At 52.5% G+C, this 19,579-nt stretch overlaps 1 protein-coding gene across 1 annotated transcript in view; it reads right to left on the bottom strand.

Annotated features, from left to right (window-relative positions):
* Positions 1–1,648: 1,648 nt before the first annotated feature.
* Positions 1,649–19,579, bottom strand: part of EPHB1 (EPH receptor B1) — an 80,027-nt gene continuing 62,096 nt past the window's right edge. Inside the window, exons 10-17 of the mRNA XM_064721604.1 lie at positions 17,654–17,776; positions 16,326–16,573; positions 15,802–16,017; positions 13,557–13,706; positions 12,843–13,036; positions 12,223–12,378; positions 10,252–11,587; positions 1,649–1,988 (exon numbers count right to left, since the gene is read on the bottom strand). Coding sequence (XP_064577674.1) covers positions 11,479–11,587; positions 12,223–12,378; positions 12,843–13,036; positions 13,557–13,706; positions 15,802–16,017; positions 16,326–16,573; positions 17,654–17,776 — 1,196 coding nt within the window. The 3' untranslated portion in view covers positions 1,649–1,988; positions 10,252–11,478. The remainder of the gene's footprint in view (positions 1,989–10,251; positions 11,588–12,222; positions 12,379–12,842; positions 13,037–13,556; positions 13,707–15,801; positions 16,018–16,325; positions 16,574–17,653; positions 17,777–19,579) is intronic.

Genomic DNA, 19,579 nt, shown 5'->3' on the forward strand with positions numbered 1-19,579 from the left:
AGCTTCCAGAGCCTGCAGCTGCATAAACCTGAATCGGGGAGTGAGGAGCTGTCAGGGACTGCCTGGCCATATCCAGGCTCTGCCAGGGGGCTTTCAGCTCCCCAGGGTCCTTCAGAGCCCCATTAACCACCACACTGACAGCAGAGCTCCCCCGGACCCTGTTAAAAGGTTCTCCCAAGACAAACTACTTCAGGAACATCAAGCACTGGCTGTAAATGTCTATTGGTTACTAAAGGGGAAAACCTCAGACTGACCTGTGTGAAAGATACATCCTCCCAGCATCCCAAATCCCAGAGGAATCAACAAAACATGAACACTCATTTAAACCACACCAGAAGCCCATTAAATCAAGTGCCTACTCAATTAAGGACACAAACAACTTCACTCTACCCTCCATCAGCGGCTGCCTATTTGCATCTTGAATATCCAAAGATGGCAGAGTCTCTGCTTTCATTTGTCGGGATGGGCTTGGCAAAAAGACATGCAAAACACCCAAAACTACAGTTCTGTCCCTGTGTAAAGTGTGTGGCAGACCTCCCTGTGGTGAGTCTGGGGCAGTGGAATCCTGCCTGCAGAGACTTGGAGTAATCTCCACCAGCACACAGAACTCACTCACTCACAAATCCCTGTAATAAAGACATCCCAGCTATAATAGCCCTGGAGAAGCAGAAAGGAGTTGGAAATCTCCTGACAGGAGCCAGGAGAACACCCTATATCAACACCACCACTGGTGGGACAATTATAGGATGCTGGGGACCACAGGGCTCTGCCAGCCCCACCTACAGCTGAAGCACTGCTTGCCTCCCTCTCCAGGGCTCACCCCAAAACCCCAGCCATGGGAACCCATAACCCCACCTCCAGAGCTCTCAGTGGCAGCTCCAATTTCTGAATCCCCAAATCCCAGCTCATTGGTGGCTGCATATTTCCAATTTACAAAACCTTTAGCCTCTGTTTCAGCCCCTGTTGTCAGCTGGAGGATGTTCCCAGTGCCAGCAGGACCAGCTGCTCTCAGCTTCACCTGGATCAGAAAATCAGAATATCCTGAGGTGGAAGGGACCCACAAGGATCATGGAATCCACCTCCTGAGCCTGCACAGGACCACCCCAAGAGTGTGTGTGACAGAGCTGCATGGGCTGTGTGATTGATCCCAGCCAGACAAAACGCCCAAGTGCAGCCAATGCACGAGGAAGACTCCATTTTCCAGCCATCATTTCCAGTAATCCTTAAGGAAAGCAGGTCCAGGACGAGGTGCACGGACAGGCTCCAGCAGGACTCGGGAAGCTCAGAGCCAGCAGGGACGGCACTTTGATCCCAGGCAGCGCTTCCAGCGCCGCTTCCCTGAGCCATGGCCCAGCAGGGCTCTGAAAGGCGCTCCCTCTGCACAAATAGCCGTGCCAGGAAAACTCCTTCTCCTGGCTTTTTTGCTGCGAGCAAGCTCCGATAGGGATCGCCGAGAATAAAGTCACTTCATTTACAAACCGGAGAGCCAAATCTGATAGACATCAACATTCGAGGTAAAGTCAAGGAGCGGTGGAGCGCTGCCAGCTCCCCAAATGAATATTCATGGCAAACACTCCCCCAGCTCCGAGCTGAAGAGAAGCCGGCAGCAGGAACGCTGCCCCTGGGAAGGGGAAGGCGAGGGACCAGGCTTATTTCATCCTTTTTATTGAGTGCAATTTTCTCTTTAGTACAATATTCTCTGAAAGATACTGTTACAAACTCCGACAATTTCAACACAATCAACAAATTGGGGAAGAAGGGGAGGGGGACGGGGGAGCAAAAAAAAAAAAATTCCAAGGGTTGAAATCTTTTACAGACATCTCACTGGTTATGTACAGGACAGGGTAGGGCTGGCCCGGGACACGCCGCGGCTCGGGGGGACGGGGACCGGGGCGCTGCAGGACCTCCCGGAGCATCCTGGCCTGGGGACAGCCCCTGGGACCCCCTCTCCGACGCTGCTGCCCCACTGCAATGCTGCACTCGACGCCCTGCAAGGCAAGAGGAAGGAGGAGAGGGTGAGAATAGGCACGTCCAGAGCTCAGAGAGCCACACGTCCTTCCCCGCGCCCAGGGAAACCCAAAGGATTCTTACAGCACATCCAGCCTCTCAAAATAAAAAAAGGAAAAAAAAAAAGAAAAAAAAAATAAAAAAGAAAAGAGCAGAGATTAATTAATATGCTGTCAGAAAAGTGATGATTTCACTGAAAGCTCTCCATTTCTCTTCAGGGGGAAAAGAGATGGAATTCTTTGTGAAGCTGAGTTGCTTTAGGGAGCGGAGGCTGGGACATGATTTTGGGGGTGGGAGGGTATCTGTGTCCCCCCGCAGCCAAGATGCCTTTCCACCCCCTCCCACTGCAAAATGAGCCCCCACGGGTGTAAAGCAGGAGCAAAACACCAGGCACCATCAAATTGCTTTTTCCAATGTAACAAAAAAAGAAAAAATTCCCATTTTCTCTGCTGCCAGGGGGAAACCAAAAGGTCTGGGAACCAGAGGAGCAGCCCTAGGAGCACCTTCTCCACACCCTATAACCAACAAGTACCACACAGCAGCAAAATCCCATTATTTAGCCACTTTGGAGAGGCAAAGATGCTTTTAATATACAATTGCACCTTGGAAACATAAAGGCAGCACATTAAATAACAAAGCAATTGACTGCTGGGTCCCTTTGCTGGGTCACAAAAAAAGGGGGCTCACTGGCTAATTATTGCTGGGCATCTCTGTGCCTCTCCAAACATACCAATGCTTTCAGAAACCCACCCCAGCTGTGCCTGACATTTCACTCCTATTAAAATTCATCATTCTCCTGAATGGAAATAATTTTTTTCTTTAGCAAACCCAGGTAGTAATGAAAGTTTTATTTAGTAATGTAGTGTTTCGTGGGAAAAGGGGCAGAGAAAAGGGAAGAGAAATTGAGATTATCTTTTTAAAAAGGGAACTTGAGCTGGGGGAAAAGATATTGCTGGCTATTTCTTGGGCGCAGGGGGCCACTTTTGGTGCCATGCTTGGAGGTTTGGTCTCACGGCTCTAATTAACGTTAGTGGGATCAGAACAGCAAAACACCTGGGAAAAAAGCTGTAACAGAAACACGACTGATGTAAGGATGCTAGAGCCGGGCGGGTCCGGGGAATGGGTGCGAGTCGCAGTGATTTCTATCGGCTCCGGATTCTGCCACATTAAAGCCGGACTGGAGCACGGCTCCGGCCCCGGGCGCTGCTCCCGGCCCCGCCACCGCCTTCCCCCGCGGCATTCCCGGCTCTCAGCCCTCCTTCCCAACCGCCCGGCAGAGCAGGGCTGCCCGAGGCTTTGGGGGTTGTTTGCCCTGGGGAACCCGCGCCCTGCCGGGGGTGGTGGTGGCTGCAGGCTCGGCTTTCCCACAGCAGCTGCAGCCCTTCTCTTCATCGGGCAAAAATGATCCAGGGACAGCCAAGGATGATTTGGGCTGATCCCAAAGGATGGATCTCAAGAGACACAGCTGGATGAGGACTGGGATGGGGGGGCTGGGGGCAGCACAGCTCATCCCCAGCTATGCAGCCACCGAGCCGCCTCCTCATCCTTCATCCCACCTCCTCCTCCTCCCGGCGTGGGAACCCCTGCGAGGCGGGCAGGGCTTTGATCTCAGCCTGTGAGAGCTGGCGTGACACAAATAGCAATGAAAGGGCCGCGTCTGTGCGGTGAGAAGGCGTTCCAAGAGGGAAGGAGCTGTCGAGCAGCGTGGCTGGGATGCAGGCACCGTGTCACCCCCCGGGCCTCTCCCTTTCCACACTCCTGGGAATGGGCAGAATTGCAAATACCCAAAATAATCTAGGATGGGTGGCTCTGCAAACACAGCCGCTGTGCCCGTGTGATGCCATGGAAAATGGTGGGAATGGGTAAGGATGGAGGCAATTCTGGGAGTGACCCAAAGCTGTCCCTGAGCACCAGTCCATTTCCAGACCCTCTGCAAAAGGAGACTCACCTCACCCCCTTTTCCCTGGGGCCTCCCAAAGCCCCATCCCCATCAGGGACATGACATGGCACTGCCACCCAGGCACTAACCCCAGCCCGAGTGCCACAGCAGCCTCTGTCTGGCTCCCAAATATTTAGGCTGTGGAACCTGAAGAGTTCAGCCAAAGCATGGTGGGGAAAAATAAGTAAACCAAGCAATATGTGCATGTTCCACATCTGCCTGTCCATAGAAGCCCCACAAGGATGTGATGTGAGGCTCACCTGGCTCCTCAGACAACACTTGCCATGGGCTGCACCTCCTGCTGTCAGTCCTGCTTGGCACTAATTAGCATTGATAATTGCACTGATGGTGACCATAATTTTCCTGTCCTCTCTCCCTACCTTCACACAAGGGTTCAATGGCCTAATGAGACCCCTGAGGATAATCAGAGAGGAGCAAGTTCCCCCACCACAATGGCAGCTCCTGCACAACTGAGGGGATGGGGGGGAGAGAAGGGAAAGGCACAGCCCAGCTGCTGGATGGGGAAAGCTCTGAGTCTTGTTTACTTGGGGACACAGAGAAAAGTTCACTCCAATTAATTTTTTTAAGTGGAAGGGCGTTAATCTCCTTACACTTATCTAGAATTAACGCAGCCTTAAGGAGATTTTTGCCTAATCCACTTCCACATGCGCCCCAAAAGGGCACTGTCTGCTTTGGGAAGGAGCAGAGTTCAGCTAATCCACTTAAAATTCACAGGGCTGGTTTGTTCAGATTAACCTCCTCCAGCACTAATCCTCCAGAGACAGGCCAGGAGACCTCAACACCATCCTGCCTCTGCCACTGACAGGGCCACCCCTCCACGGCTGTGTTACCTGCAATGCAGCTGATCACGTGTTGGGGTCCACAAGGACACGGAGATGTCCCAAAACAGCCACTACAGCAGAGAAATGCAGCAGGGTGGGACAGCCAGGGGCTTTGGGGCTGTTTGAATTCCAATGGCCAGAGGAAGGAGAGCAGAAGATGCTCAGAGACAGATGGGGAGAAGGGGGCAGCTGTGCCTGGCCTGGAGGGGTGCTCACAGTGCTGGTCCATGGAGGACAGCCAGCCAAAAGTGACAGCCCTGGGATGCCACTCAAGTGCCAGCAGCTCTGACAACCCCAAAAGGCACAGGTGAAGGGCACCATGGTCACCAGGACAGGTGCACTTCCCTCCCCAGCACCAATCTGCTGCTATGACAGGAGCCAAGACACCACAGATTGCTACGGCTCCCACCTCACATCTCTTCCTGCCAGGCAAAGCACAGGAGGTCCTCTCCTGACTGGAGCAGCTCCCCTTTCCATGTCAAACTCTGGGAAGGCAACACAGCCCATCAGGGCCCAGTGATGGACAGGAGCCAGCAGATCTCCCCTGAGACACAGAGCCAAACCCTGAGGACATCAAAAATGGGACAGCACAACCCAACAGCAGCTCTCACACCTCCCAGACAGGCTTTGGAGGAGATTGAGCTCAGCTGGGAGAGGCAGAGCCATTCCCCCATGGCAGGAGGGTTGATGATCCAAGATGATCCCAAGGAACACCCCAAAAATATGAAAAAGCCAAAACAGGAGCAACAAAGAAATCACTGATGGTGTGAAACAACTTGCCACAGGATCCTGTCAGTATGGAGCTGGCCTCTCCCCCATCATCAGCAAGAAGTTTCTGGAACTTCCAAAATTCTGAGGAGACTCACTGGGAATGATCCAAGTACTGGATCACTATGCACCCTGGCAGGATCCTTCACACAAGAGGCCCCACAGCAGACAACAACCTGACCACTAAATCCCCCTGCAGCTCCTCATGCAGTGGGGACACTGGGGCAGCAAGGACAAGCAGCACCTGGATGAGTGTTGGAGCTGAATGTGACTCCTTGGGCCCCACCCTTTCCAGCAGGAAAGGAGGACAGGTGGCCTTGCAGCTACAGAACATTTCTAGGTCTGTAAATCCATTCCTTGTCTCAGAAGCTGATTGATCCTTTTTTTTTTAAACTCAGATTCAATGTTTAAGAGTAATGATTTCCAAGTGAACACAGAGTGGCTCAGATATATCGGCAGTTTTTATGGATCAGAGGCAAAAGCCTTAATTCAGACCTTAACAAAGGGAAACGTGTCTGTCCTCATCTCAGAACAACGGCAGGGGCTGATGGCAGTGCAAAAAACCTTTCCTAGGTGATGCCAAATGATTTATCCCAGAACATGGGCCAACTGGGATGTTCCCACAGAGATGTCCTTGGGATGCAGGCAAACTTATTGCTGAGATTCTGCAACCCAATCCCCATCCCAACCCAGCCCTTCCTTCTCTCTGAATCTAACACCTGGAAAAGCAGAAAGCAGAAGAGATCCTATGGGACTCAGGCTAGGGGGAGGGATGGCCCTGTTTTCTCCTTGGCAAAGGAGCATTAGAGGCACCAAGAGCTGACAGGCTCAGAAATAATGGTTTGAGATCACTCTTATTTAAAAACCAGCTGCCTGCTGTTTTCATCGCAACCCCTGCTCTGACTTACAGAAATATTTAAAATTAAATATACATAAGTGCTTTCAAAGAACTGTTAATTTGAAGGTCATTAAATGGCATAAAATAAATTCCTTTTTTTTATCTGGAAAGAGGCACGTAATTATGCCATTAATACACGCTCTTCTTCCACATTCAAGCCTCGGAGATGCGAGGGGCTTGGGTTCACCTTCCCTGGCAGAGGCACCACATCTCCTTTTAATTACTGCCGTGGAGAAGCCTGCTGCTCCTCCATCACACTCAGGGATGGGCAGTGGAACAAGCACGGAGAAGCCCCAGGGGAGAACAATGCAGCTGAATTGCAAATGGGGATTTTTGGGGGGATGAGGGAAGTAACAGCAGGGCTGGAAATGTGGAGCCACTTGGCAACACCCAGTCCAGTTGTAAGGATCTTGCCCACTGCTTCTCACATGAGACCTTGGGCCAAGCTCAAAGCAGGGGTTTGGTAGCTAAAAGTCCCTTTTTTGATTTAACACTCTATGCAAAAAGGACAAAGCCAACCCAGACACACACACACAAAAAATCCCCTAAAAAGACACAAAAGGGTTGAGGTTTTTACAGTTGCCATAGAAATGGAGAGAAGGAGCTGATGACTGCAGAGCACCAAGTGAAAGCCCAGGATCAGGGGTGAGGGTGAGGTGGGCTCACCCGGGCACACAGCCACATCCATGCATGGATATTCATGTGGGATGCAGCAAAAGAGCAAGGCACTGTGACTGAGCTTCACTGGAGCAGTGGCAAGGGTCAGGATCCAACCCAGTGGGGCTCACCAGCAATGGGCCCCTCCCAACCCTTCCACATGGCACAAGAACCCATCAGGACCCTGTGCGATGGATGGAACCCAGCCCAGAGGAAAGGCACGTTCAGCTGGTCCTCTTTGATCCAAAACTCCTTTTTCTTCCCTTTAAACCATAACTCTACGGGCAGAAAACAGCTTCTGAGCCATCCCTTCTCCTCTGCGATCAAAGAAAGGAAGTCCAACACCAACCAGTGTGAATCAAAAGATGTGAAACTGGAGTGTTCATCTTTACACCAAGGAAGAGGCTCTCGCTGGAGTAGGAGCAACTGAGCAGCATCAAAGAGGTGCCACCCAAGGCAAGGCAAGAGCCTCTTCCTTGGCAACTGACAAAGGAAAAGGAGGAGCAGGTCAAACACAACAGTGCTGCCATGGCCAGGCAGGGACAGCACTGTCACTTCCAGACAGAAAGGCTTCAGTTTGGAAAACTGATTTTTGTGGAAGAAAGGCCTCTAAAGTAACAGAATGATCTGTCAGAAATCATCTGAAATTTTTATGCTGGTTTTTTTTCAAGAAAAAGCAAAAACCAAACATAGCTATTTTGGACTTTGCTCTTTGTTTTCCACTAACAGACTGATGGTCTTTCATGAAGTCTTCTGGTTGAGATAAAACAACTTTAATTGAAAGGCAAGAGAACAGGTGGCCTGTGGTGACCCTCCCTCAAGTATCACCTAGACAGCAACTCCCCTGACCCATGTTGGCTCTTCACTGCAGGGATTTATCTGAGCCCACCTGCACACTCTTTGCTCACCCCAGAGCATCACCGGTCTGCTGCTGGGCTCTTGCATGACCCTGGAGGGGACACATACAGATCCCAGCACAAGGCCAAGATGTAGGGACAGCTGGTGAGGAGTGGTGGCATATGGGAATCATGTGCTCTGACACAGCTCAGGAGACATCAGATGTTGGACAGCTGGGAAAGGGCAACAGAATGGAAGGACCACCAGCCCTGGCAATACCCAGGGCACTGCTGGTGGCCCAGAGCCAAGGAGCATCATCCCTGGGAAACTGAACCAAGAGGGTCTTGGCATCTTGTGATAGCAACTGAGCACCCAGACAGCCTGTTTGATCCCTCAGGGGTACTTGGCCTGCTGGGTGGCATGAGCAAGACTGATTCCCATATCATATTCACCACAAAATGGTCCCAAGCTGTGCCAGGGAAGGTTCAAGTTGGACACCAGGAAGAATTTCTTCACTGAAGGAGTGATTAAACATTGGAATGGGAGGTGGTGGAATGCCCATCCTTTGAGGTGTTGAAGGAACGGTGGATGTGAAGGAACGGAGAACTGTGGCACTCAGTTCTCAGGACTGGCTGACAGGGTGGGGATCAGTCACAGGCTGGACTCAATGGTCTCAGAGATCCATTCTCACCCTGTGGCACTGCATTAAAGGGTTTACACTAAAGCAGGGTTGCCGTGGTGTGCTGGGGCAGGGACAGCACTGCGTAGGCTGCAGCAGCTGCCTCACAGGTGCTCGCAGGGCAGGCAACAGCGGCAGGGGAGCCATAAAGGTGCAGTATTGATATTTAGCCTGTGTGGCTGTCACTCGTTCCTTTAAACGCCTTTAGCTTCCTTCTAATAAAAGAGAAATCATAAAAAAAACCCACAAAGGACCCTTCAGTGCCAGCGAATACCAATGTGGCGGGGCGGCGCATTAGCATGCGCGGCGCCCGCTCCATCTGCATGATGTGTTCCGTGTGACAACATCCCAGAATACAGATTTGGGCCGCCAGCATCCCGAGAGGTATTAGCAATCGCCTATCAGACAGGAAGAGGAGCAGTCCCTGCTGTTGTAAACAAGGGGGATTTTTCTCTGCCTCTTTCTCTGGGGGGAGTTCAGTGAATTGAAACAAGCTCATTCCTGCATCTTGTTAGTTCCCGTTCTTCGGCAGAGTACCTGCCTTGGGCAATGGAAGAATAAAACTGGAGGTGTAGAGAGCACCCCAAAGGGTCCTTCATCTGCTGGTGGTGATGAACCATGAGCACGAACGTGTTCCTCATGAATCACCATGAAATGAGCATGTGCTCCTCATGGGATACACGGGTCCACCCAGCCACAGAGGACCCTATAGCCCCAACACAGGAGGGACAGTGCTCCCACTCAGATGTGGACAGGTGCTGGCAGCAAGCAGAGCACAGACTTCTCTCCTTGTGTTCAGAGGCAGCAAGCAAATCTGGTGAGCATCTCCTGGCATAGATGGGAATACAATAGGGCAGATGGACATGGAGTAATCCCATGGTGTAGTTGGATATGGCCAGCCCCATGGCAGAATGGGAAAAACCACAGCCCAGGTGGGTGTGAGCTGTCCTCACAGCACTGATGGACACAGGACATCACCTCAGCACAGACAGACATGGGCTGAGAAGTAAAGCAGCCCCTATAACACAGCTGAACATGGGGCATCCCTGTGGCTCAGGAATACCTCCAGGACATGGATGGATGCAGGACATCCCCATAGCACAGGCAGATGTGGAGTATTGCCACAGTGGGGATGGAAGAGTGAGAGGGATGAGGGTGAGTGAGGAGGACAGAGGATCTCCATGTACATATGAACCACCACACCACCAAATCCCAGCTGGGACCTGCAGCCCCTGAGGCACAGCCAGCCCTTGCCACTGCTCTGCCACCACGCGGCACAGTGCCAGCGAGAGCACGGTGATGGATTATTGCAACTCGCACACAGCCCTCTAAGTAAAAGCCTTATTAAGAGTTCATTTGTTTTATAAACTCCTGGCGCGATCCGCAGGGGAAGTCAGATGGCCCAGCCTTACAATATTCTGGGTAAACACTGAACACGTGTTGGGCAATTGTAACCAGATCAATTTGCCTAGGAGACCAATGGAGGAACCAAAAAAAAAAAAGAATAATAAAGATTAAATTAAAATATGGGGAAACATCCACTGAAAGAGGCTATAAAGAAGAGCAGAAAAATACAGAGCAGGACGGATGGATGGACAGAGAAACACAAGACACTCGGACCTACCTCTGAAGCCATGAGACCTAAGTCCATAAATCAATATCAAAATCCTTAGGTCCACAAGATGGGGGAAAAAGTCCTCCATAGCCATCTTCCAGACATCACCGAGGCCCTGGAGGCCTGAGCAGTCCATTTCCCAGAGCATCTCTCCTCCTCCAGCAGCCACCAACCCAGTCACAGCCATGTGATGGCTCCTTCAGTCCCGTCCCATCCCCACCATGCCAGCCGGCCCTTGGCATCCTCCTCCCCACGTGCAGGATGCCGAGCCCATCCTCCATCACCAGGTGCTTCCAGGCTGCCTCCTGCCCCTGGGGGCTGTGGGTACAACCCCTGGCCCCGGGCCTGGCCAGCTGCTGGCTGCAGTGTCAGCGCTGGTCTTCGGTCATGGACGAGCAGCGAGTCCACGGAAGGTTGACAACATACACAGGCGCACGAGCGCGCACACACACACGGGAACACCTCTTTCCATTTTCCAGGATGGAGAGTTTGTTTTTTTTTTAATCCTTTTTTTCCTTTTTGCAAAAAAAATGCAAGCAAAAGAGAAAAAAAAACCAAAACCCAAGGTTTTCTATTGAAGGTACATCTCTTCTTCAATATGAAGACATTAACTGGATTGAGTCGGATCCCCCATGCAGTGGTCAGTGAAGTCCTTTGGTAGTTGCCGGAGCGGCACCCGGGTGGGATGGCAGGGAGCTGCAGAGACATCTGAGGACACTTCCACCCAGTCCGTGAGCAGAGAGGGGAGCGGGGTGAACCAGGAGGGCTGGGGCAGGGAGGAAGGGCAAAAGAAGAAAAAGGAAGGTGGTTCCTTCAGACAGGATGCTCCATCTCGTGCCTCTCCCTTCCCCAACAGCCCCTTCCTCCTTCTCAGTTTCGACCACTGCTCACCGGTGGCGGGATTGGAGTCTGGTCTCTAGGGTTTGGGTTTGCTTCCCCAACGCACATTGGTTTGTCTTCATTGATTTTTATGATTTTTTTGTGTTTTTCTTTGCTTTTTAAATATATGGTTTGTACATATTTATACGTATTTATACGCTGTCCCCCATGACATTGGTAAGTGTGCTTCTGTTGGTGAGGAACGGAAGTCACCAGTCAGAGGTGAGTCCCAGGAACATCCTCGGGCTGCAGTGGCAGTCCCCAGGCAGCAGTGGCTCCTCTGGCAGCGCTGCCCCATGTCAGTTCCTCCCCTCCCACCTCTGCCCTCCCCGGCCCCTCCCCGTGGGACAAGGGATGTCATGCCATCGAGGTCGGAGACTGGCTCATCTGTACTCGCATGGACTGCACGCTGTTCAGGATCTTCTTCTGGTGCCCAGCCAAAGTCACCCCTATTCTCAGGAGGTCTCTGGAAGACAGGCAGACAGAGGAAAGTCAATGGCAAGCTGAGGGTGGTGAACCTGGTTTGCTGTTGCTAAGGGACCTTATCACTCTCTACAACTTCCAGCAGGGTGGCTGTAGTCAGAGGGTTGGTCTCTTTCAGCAAGCAGAACCAGAGGGGACAGTCTCAAACTGCATCAAGGGAAATATAGATTGGATATCAAGAAGACGTTTTTTACAGAAAGGGTGATGAAGTTCTGGAATGGTCTGCCCAGGGAGGCGGTGGAGTCACCATCCCTGGATGTCTTTAAGAAAAGACTGGATGACTTAAAGATGGCACACAGTGCCATGGTTTAGTTGAGGTGTTAGGGCATGGGTTGGACTCAATGATCTTTAAGGTCTCTTCCAATCCAGTCATTCTGTGAATTCTGTGGAGGTAAGCTCAGCTGGAACATCCACAGAGCCCAAGCACAGCCCCATGAGCATCACTGAGAGCAGGGAGACACCCACACATTGACCCCCAAATAGTGAATATGGCCACCTACAGACTCTGGGTGACCAATGTAAGGGATGCTCACTCCTGTCCTTTACCCTGAACTGACCTCCCACCTCCCCAGCTGGGCAGCACCCTGCTTTCGGGCAGCCCTGGCATGGCCAACTCACTCAGATGTCATCTGGGCCACCAGCTGCAGGGAGGTGAAGCCAGCGGTCAGGAAGCTGTCCCGGTACTGGCTCATCTTCACAGCGCTCAGCCAGTCGTCTACTGAGGTAAAGGCAGTGAAGTCGGGGATGGAGCGGTCGAGGAGGGGCTGAGAAGGCCTGAAACAGGACACACCGCTGGGGACAAGCCTGGCTGGCACCAAAGGGCTGCCCTGCCTAGCACAGGGACACACTCCCCAATCCACCCCTGCTATCCCTGTGCTCCCCCCCAGCACACACACCCACGGAAGGCCATGAGGAAGGCCTGTCCCATGGGAACAGTGCCATGGCAAGCAGTGCTTTGCACGCTCACACGTTGTATTCCAGCTGTGGGAGCCACAGGGATGAGGCGTCGGCAGAGGAGCCACCACACCCAAATGGTCACAGACCATAAAGAATCAATAGCAAAGAATTATTGCTGTTGCTTGGCTGAAAACCGCATGTTCTTTGTCTGACTGTCAGGCAGAGTGAAGACAGAACTCCCCTGCCCCCATCTAAGGATTTATGGATTCTTGAGCTGCTCAGGGAGCCTTTCCCCACGGCGTGGGAGGGTGGCAGGGAGCAGCCCCACACCCAGCACTCACACAGCGGTGATGGTCGCCACAGTTTTGAGGCTTGCCGGGTTGCGGATCATTTTGTCGAGGGTGTTGACAATCTCGGTGAAGCGCGGGCGGGTGTTGCGGTCCTTCTGCCAGCAGTCCAGCATCAGCTGGTGCAGGGCGGCCGGGCAGTCCATGGGCGGCGGGAGCCGGTAGTCCTGCTCGATGGCGTTGATGACCTGAGCATGGATGAGGGAGGGGAAAGCAGATGAAGGGATGAAGGACTTGGGGGGCTCCCTGAGCTGCTTGTGCAGGCAGAGGGGCTGCAGGCAGTGGGGAAGGGACGGCCAGCCTGGCTGATCAGCAGCCGAGGCAGCGGGAGGAGCCGGGTGCTCTCCGAGGTTAATCTGCGCTCTGATGCTCCACGGCTGCAGTTCCTCCCAGCAGAGAGCTGCCACTCATTATCTCGGCGGATCTCGCCGGAGTGCAGCAGTCACACTTCCAAAGCTCCTTCCCCGCTTGTAAACCCTCTGAACATTTTCAAAGGCCCTGCAGCTTGCTGAAGTCCAATTACCAGCCCACTGGCTTTTCTTTCCAATTTCCCTCCTTGCATCCTCTCACTCTCCAGCCTGTTTCATCTCCAAACCGAGTGCTGCTGAGGCTCCAGGAAGGAGCAGAGAGCCCTTCAGGCAGGGATTTCTTTTGGGAATGAGCCCCCCTCCGGCCCCCAGAGCAGTGTGGATGACCCCCAGTGCTTACATCTTGGTTGGACATGTCCCAGTAGGGCCTCTCCCCGAACGACATCACCTCCCACATGACGATGCCGTAGCTCCAGACGTCGCTGGCCGAGGTGAACTTGCGGTAGGCGATGGCCTCGGGCGCTGTCCACCTGACAGGGATCTTGCCCCCCTACAGAAAAAGGGACTTCAGCTGAGAAACATCTCCTTAGGCAGAGGAGGCTGGATGCCCATGAGTTGGGGCCATCCCACACACACTCCAAACTATGGGCTCCTGGGGACCCCACCAAGGAGCGGGCATGTGGCACCTGATGGGATGAGGAAGCAGGAGCCAAAAACAACTGCATGAATGTATCTTGTACCTACCTAAATTAGCTGAACGAAACAAATGGGTTTATCCAAGCATCTACCCCACTGACTGACACCACCCCAATCCAGCTGCCCTGGAGGACCCAGCACATCAGTGGCCTGTCCCCAGGTCCATTCCCAGGGAGTCACCAGGTGACAAGGCTAAGCACAACTGGGCTAGTGCTTGTCACAGGTGAGGAGCCACAGGCATCCCCATCCTTTGGCCTTCAATGGAAACAAGGCTGAACTAAAAGCATCCTCCACAGATTCACCTGGGCTCCCACAGTTGCCAGAAGGTACTTCCAGCCCAACTTTTGGAGATGAAGGCAAAAAGCAAAACACCTCTAAAAGCAAATGGAAAGCACTGGTGTAGGAAAGTGCCTTTGGCAGAGAGCTCCTTATTTCTCCCAAAGGCTCAAAACCAGGCTCAGCACCTCAAGCCACCTTACCAAGCCAGGGTAGGTCCCAGGGCCAAAGGCCATGCCAAGGGCACAGGGATGTGAGGAGAGGCAGCACACACCGAGGGATTGCTCTCTGGGAAAGCTCCATAAAATAACTACAAAAAAAGCCAAGGGATAAGGAAAACCACAGACACACGGGAATTTTCTGGGGGCAGGACTGCACCGTGAATCGTTTAGCACAATCATTTTCCACAGCCTTTCCGAGGACGCGTCAGCCGCTCTTGAAGGATGAATGGCAAAAAATTTGATTTGAATAACTACAAATGGAGAAATTAACTGCTAGGTTGTTTTTCCTGCCTTTTCCCCAGAGCGAAAAGCCTGCTGTGGGAGGCAGAGTGATGCAATCGCAGGCACAGCATCATTTCCCAGCTGCCGGGGAGATCTATTATGGCCCAAATTAAATAAAAACACAGATGAGATAATCTCTTTTTATCTCTGAAGGTGGGGAAAAGACTAATTCATGCTTCATCTCAGCAGCTACTGCTGGGGTCTTTGAAGGAAAAATAAAAGCCGGGTGTCTGCTCAAAGGCTGCTGCCTGCAGGAAGGGTCTGGGCAGGGAGCAGAGCAAGTCTGGGGGGAACAGGAACATCCCATTGAGCAGGACAGGGACAGTGAGGGGCTGTAACTGGGCCAAAACATTTAGTCAGCCTCAAAGGCATGTCCCCGGCTTTCCCATTTTGGCAACTGGAGCCAGCCCTGGCACTTGGGCACAGCTCAACAGCACAAGGAACTGCTTTGACAGAGCTGGTGCAGCCTCGTGCCGGCACCCACCTCACACTCTTCTATTAATCCATTAGATGAGGTCAGCCTGCTCTCATCCCTGTCCCCTCTGGTCATCCTTAACACCCCTCAGGGGCTCACAAGCAGGACAATGGCCATGGTGGGGAGCTGGGGGTCCCCTGGGGTAGCCAGGAGCAGGGGGAGAAGAGAGCTGCTGTTACCTACAAATGAGTTAATTAAGGAGGAGAAGGATGTCTGGGGAATGGCAGAACTCCCGTTAGGCTTGGCTCTTTAATTTATGCTTGGAACAATTTTCCAGCAGGAAAAAGCAGACCAGACCTGGTGCACTGGGGGAAGGGGTGTTCAAACACCATCGCTGTGCTGCCAGAAGTTGCTGTGATCTCCCTGCCTCCCCTTCCCGTCTCTCCAGGGACTCCTCTGTGCACCTTTCCTCCACAGAGGAGAGGGAAGAGGCTTATCTGCAAGCTGCAGAAGGCAGAACGGTGCTCAGGGAGGAGGGAGGTGAAAACTTCTAAAGAGGAGGAGAAAGGAGGGAAAAGAAGATAATTTGCGGAAACTACAGCCAGGACCATGAGCTTATGTGGACCATGAGCCTCTGTGATGGGAACACTCATGAGGTATTCCCACCCATGGCAGACTGTACACTCAGCACCCTTCTCCCAGGTGCAGGACATAGGGAATGCTGGGCAGGAGAACATCCTGCAGGAGGTACCTACCAGGGAGCTGGTGTAGGTGGGGTCGGACGTGTCGTCCTGCAGGTAGCGCGAGAGGCCAAAGTCGGACACTTTGCACACCAGGTTGCTGTTGACCAGGATGTTCCTGGCAGCCAGATCTCGATGCACATAATTCATCTCTGCCAGGTACTTCATCCCAGCAGCAATCCCTCTGAGCATTCCCACCAGCTGGATCACTGTGAACTGCCCATCGTTTTGCTGCAAGCACAAAGAACAGGCACTGGGGTAAGCATCAGACCCCACAGTGGGACCAGGGCCACTCACCCTGACCTCAGGAGCATGCTGCACCTCCCCAGAGGACTCCAGCTGCCCTGCCTAATTCCAGCAGAGGTAGGCACCCCAAAAGACACATGCTGGAGATGTATGGCACACTCCAGCCAGCTCCCAAACTAAGAAAACAGGCTGGGATTTACAAATGGGATACTAACATCTCATTCCCACATCCCATAGCCCACGTGGCCCCACCTCCCACAGCTTCCAGGGAGATCCACTGTGGCCTAAATTACCCGCAGGAAGGAGTCCAAGGCGCCGTTCTCCATGAACTCTGTGATGATCATGACCGGCCGGCTCTTGGTGACCACCCCCTCGAGGCGGATGATGTTGGGGTGGTCGAACTGGCCCATGATGCTGGCCTCGCTCAGGAAATCGCGGCGCTGCTTCTCCGAGTACCCGGCCTTGAGAGTCTTGATGGCCACGTAGATCTCCCGCTTGCCGGGCAGCTTCAGGCGCCCTTTGTACACCTCTCCAAACTCCCCTGCAAGCACAAGGTGGAAGCATGTAGGTTGGAAGTGACCTCCAAGATCACCAAGTCCAACCTTTGATCAATCAACACCAGAGCTACCACATCCTCCTCCATACTAAACATTGCAAAGAGCAAGGAGTCGTTGCCCAGCTGAGAAATGGCAGCCAATTCACAGTTCAACAACACTCTCCTCTACAAATCTGCCCGCCTGTCCTCTTTAAAAGGGCCACTGTCTGCTGCTGGGGACTTGTTTAGGTTTGTAACCTTCTTCAAGGTGACAGAGCCCAACATCGACATAGGCAGCCACCTGTGCAAACCCCCACAAGGAGGATTTGCAGGGAAAGTGCATCCACACTTAAGGACTACCTCAAATATCAGGTGTCAGTGTTGTTAATCTCAGCTGCCTTTCTGCACATCACTTATCTTGGGGTGGGAAATAATTGGGCTGTTTACATTGCTGCTCTCTGATTTAAAATACAGAGAACGCAGGAGGGCTTTCACTTCACCAAAGCACAATTTGCTTGTGGAGGGATTATATTTAAGCCATGTTTGCTGCCACTTTGCCTTGATGAGCAGCAAAGGCCAGGTGATACATTGCTGAACTTGATCCCAAACAAACTGACTCATTGCTTCCTCACAGCTTCCCCTCCCTGGTTTCTCACTTTCTCCTCTAAGAGTATGACACAGTTATTTAAAAATGGCAATAAAACAGCACAGATCACACACACATACGCATGTGTGTGTATATTTACATATGCAGGGGAGTATGGCACAGACTAGAGTGAGGTCGAGCTTTTCTTGTTATCTCATGGAAAAGCCACATGGAAAATCCCAAGAGGCCCTGTGGTCAAGCCAGTGAATACATTCCTGGAGCCTTTCCCACCTCAGAGGAAATTTGAAAGCATGACACAACCTCATATCCACCCTAACCCACCACAAATCCAGCAAAGCCTGATGTTTAAAGTATCATTGAGGCCCTCCAGGTGAAGGACCGTGTGTGCTTCCCCAAAAAGTTGCTCCAGGTGGGTGCACAGCCACACAGGAGCAGCAGAGAGGGCAGGGAAGGATGGGCAGCAGGACACAGAGACCCACCTGCCCCAATGACCTCTTCAATCTTCACAAAGGACACATCGATCTCCTTGGCAAACTCTCGGACAGCTTCGTTGGGGTCCTCGTAGGTGAAGGGGTCGATGTAGATCTTCATCCCTGGAGAGCCTTGTCACAGGGAAGACAGGAACAGCAGCAAAAGGGAGAGAATTACAGAAACAGAGTTAAATAGAATTGTTTGGCTTGGAAGAAGCTCAAAGTATACCATCCCTCATGAGCAGGGACACCTTCCACTAAACCACTTTGCTCCAAGCCCCATCCAACCTGGTCTCGAACAATGCCAGGTTCAGTGGATCCCCACAGTCTCTGGGCAGCCTGGAAAACCAACAGCAGTTGTACCATGGCCAAGAACTGGAGACCCTTCTGTCCTTACACTCTCCACTAAGTGGCTGCTATCACTGTACTCACCTACCCAGACCCTTATCATTCCCTCCAGGCCACCAATTCACCCAACTCTGCCCTCCACTCCTCTCCCATTATCCTTCCTCCTTCTCCTCCATGGCAATGACAGCAGTTACAGGCCTGAACTACAGCACGCTGGCTTTACAGTGAAGGCTTTACGAGGCTCCACGTGTTAGCAAAGAAATATTTATTTACCCAAAAAGGCCTCTGATGGCTTTGTGGCTGCTACTAAATTGACAGAGTGCAGCAATTATGACCAACAAGCGGTGTGGATCCGTGGAATACGGCTTGGCCGGATGCCGGGACACGCGTGCAGTCCTGAGCCCAGGGCAATGTGTGGTCACAGGATCTGGGCATGCTGCAGGGACATGCACAGAGTGGGATCTTGCCCCTTTCCAAGGGGGAAAAAACAAAACCAGGTTCCCAGATGTCCCAAATGGGTTTGCAGATGTCACGTTTGGATGGCAGGGGCTTACGGAGCTGCCAAGGGCACAGTGAGGACACAGGGCTCAGCTGGACACCAGTGTTGTGGTGCCACCCAAAAGGGACCTGCAACGGGCTGTGGTGTCCCCCAGGGAGGTCAGCTTCTGTGCCATGTCTCACCCAAAAAGGGGACTGTGGATGGCATAGCAGCCCCTCAAGGTCATCTCTGGAGGAGACCAGGAGGGACATCCCTGCCCGGTCCCCTCCCCAAGGTATTTCACCCTTATAGGGATTAACAGCCCTCAGTTACACTGCTCAGGACCTTTCCAAGGCCATGATCCCATCACACCAGTGCTTCCCAGAGTCCCTGCAGAGCTGGCATACACTTGGATGCATGGACCACAGCATCACCTCTGCACCAGGAATCTAAATCAGCTCCCAGCTGTGAAATAATTCAGGAGGAAGCATGAAAGCCTCACAGTGGGCACTGCTGGTGCCAAACAGCCACCAGGGCAGAGCTGTGGGGCATCAAGGACTCAGGAAGGACCAGGCAGGAGCATCCTCACCCCCAAGAGGGCCCTTTGGGGCAGAAGTTCTGCACCTCAGAGGCAGGGGAGGCTGCAATGAAGCCATCTGTGCATCTCCCACTTCATAAATCCCTTTATGGCTCTGTCTCATACACTTTAACTGCCCCATAAATTCTTTTACAAGAGCAGCTGATGCTCCAGCCAGGATTACAAAGGGATTTACAGGATCGTAACGGAGACTAGTTCACTGATCAAAATATTGAAAGAACAGAGGAGAAAACAATGCCCAAGTTTCCTCTTCCCTGTCAACACAGGCTGGTTCTCAAACACCCTCTGTTAGGCTCAATAGGCTCAATAATCACCAGGATGAGCTCGCCTCTCATCCTCATCCCATCCAAAATGAAGGATTGGGCACCTAAACCCACTCCTCATCTCTCCCAACGGATTGGGCACCTAAACCCACTCCTCATCTCTGCCAACATCAGTCCCCAGCTCATCATTCCCACACCAGCAAAAGCTGGGTGAAATTCCAGGTACTGGAGCACACCACCAAAGGCAC

This window comes from Zonotrichia leucophrys, chromosome 9 (assembly GCF_028769735.1).
Source record: "Zonotrichia leucophrys gambelii isolate GWCS_2022_RI chromosome 9, RI_Zleu_2.0, whole genome shotgun sequence".
Lineage (NCBI taxonomy): Eukaryota > Metazoa > Chordata > Aves > Passeriformes > Passerellidae > Zonotrichia > Zonotrichia leucophrys.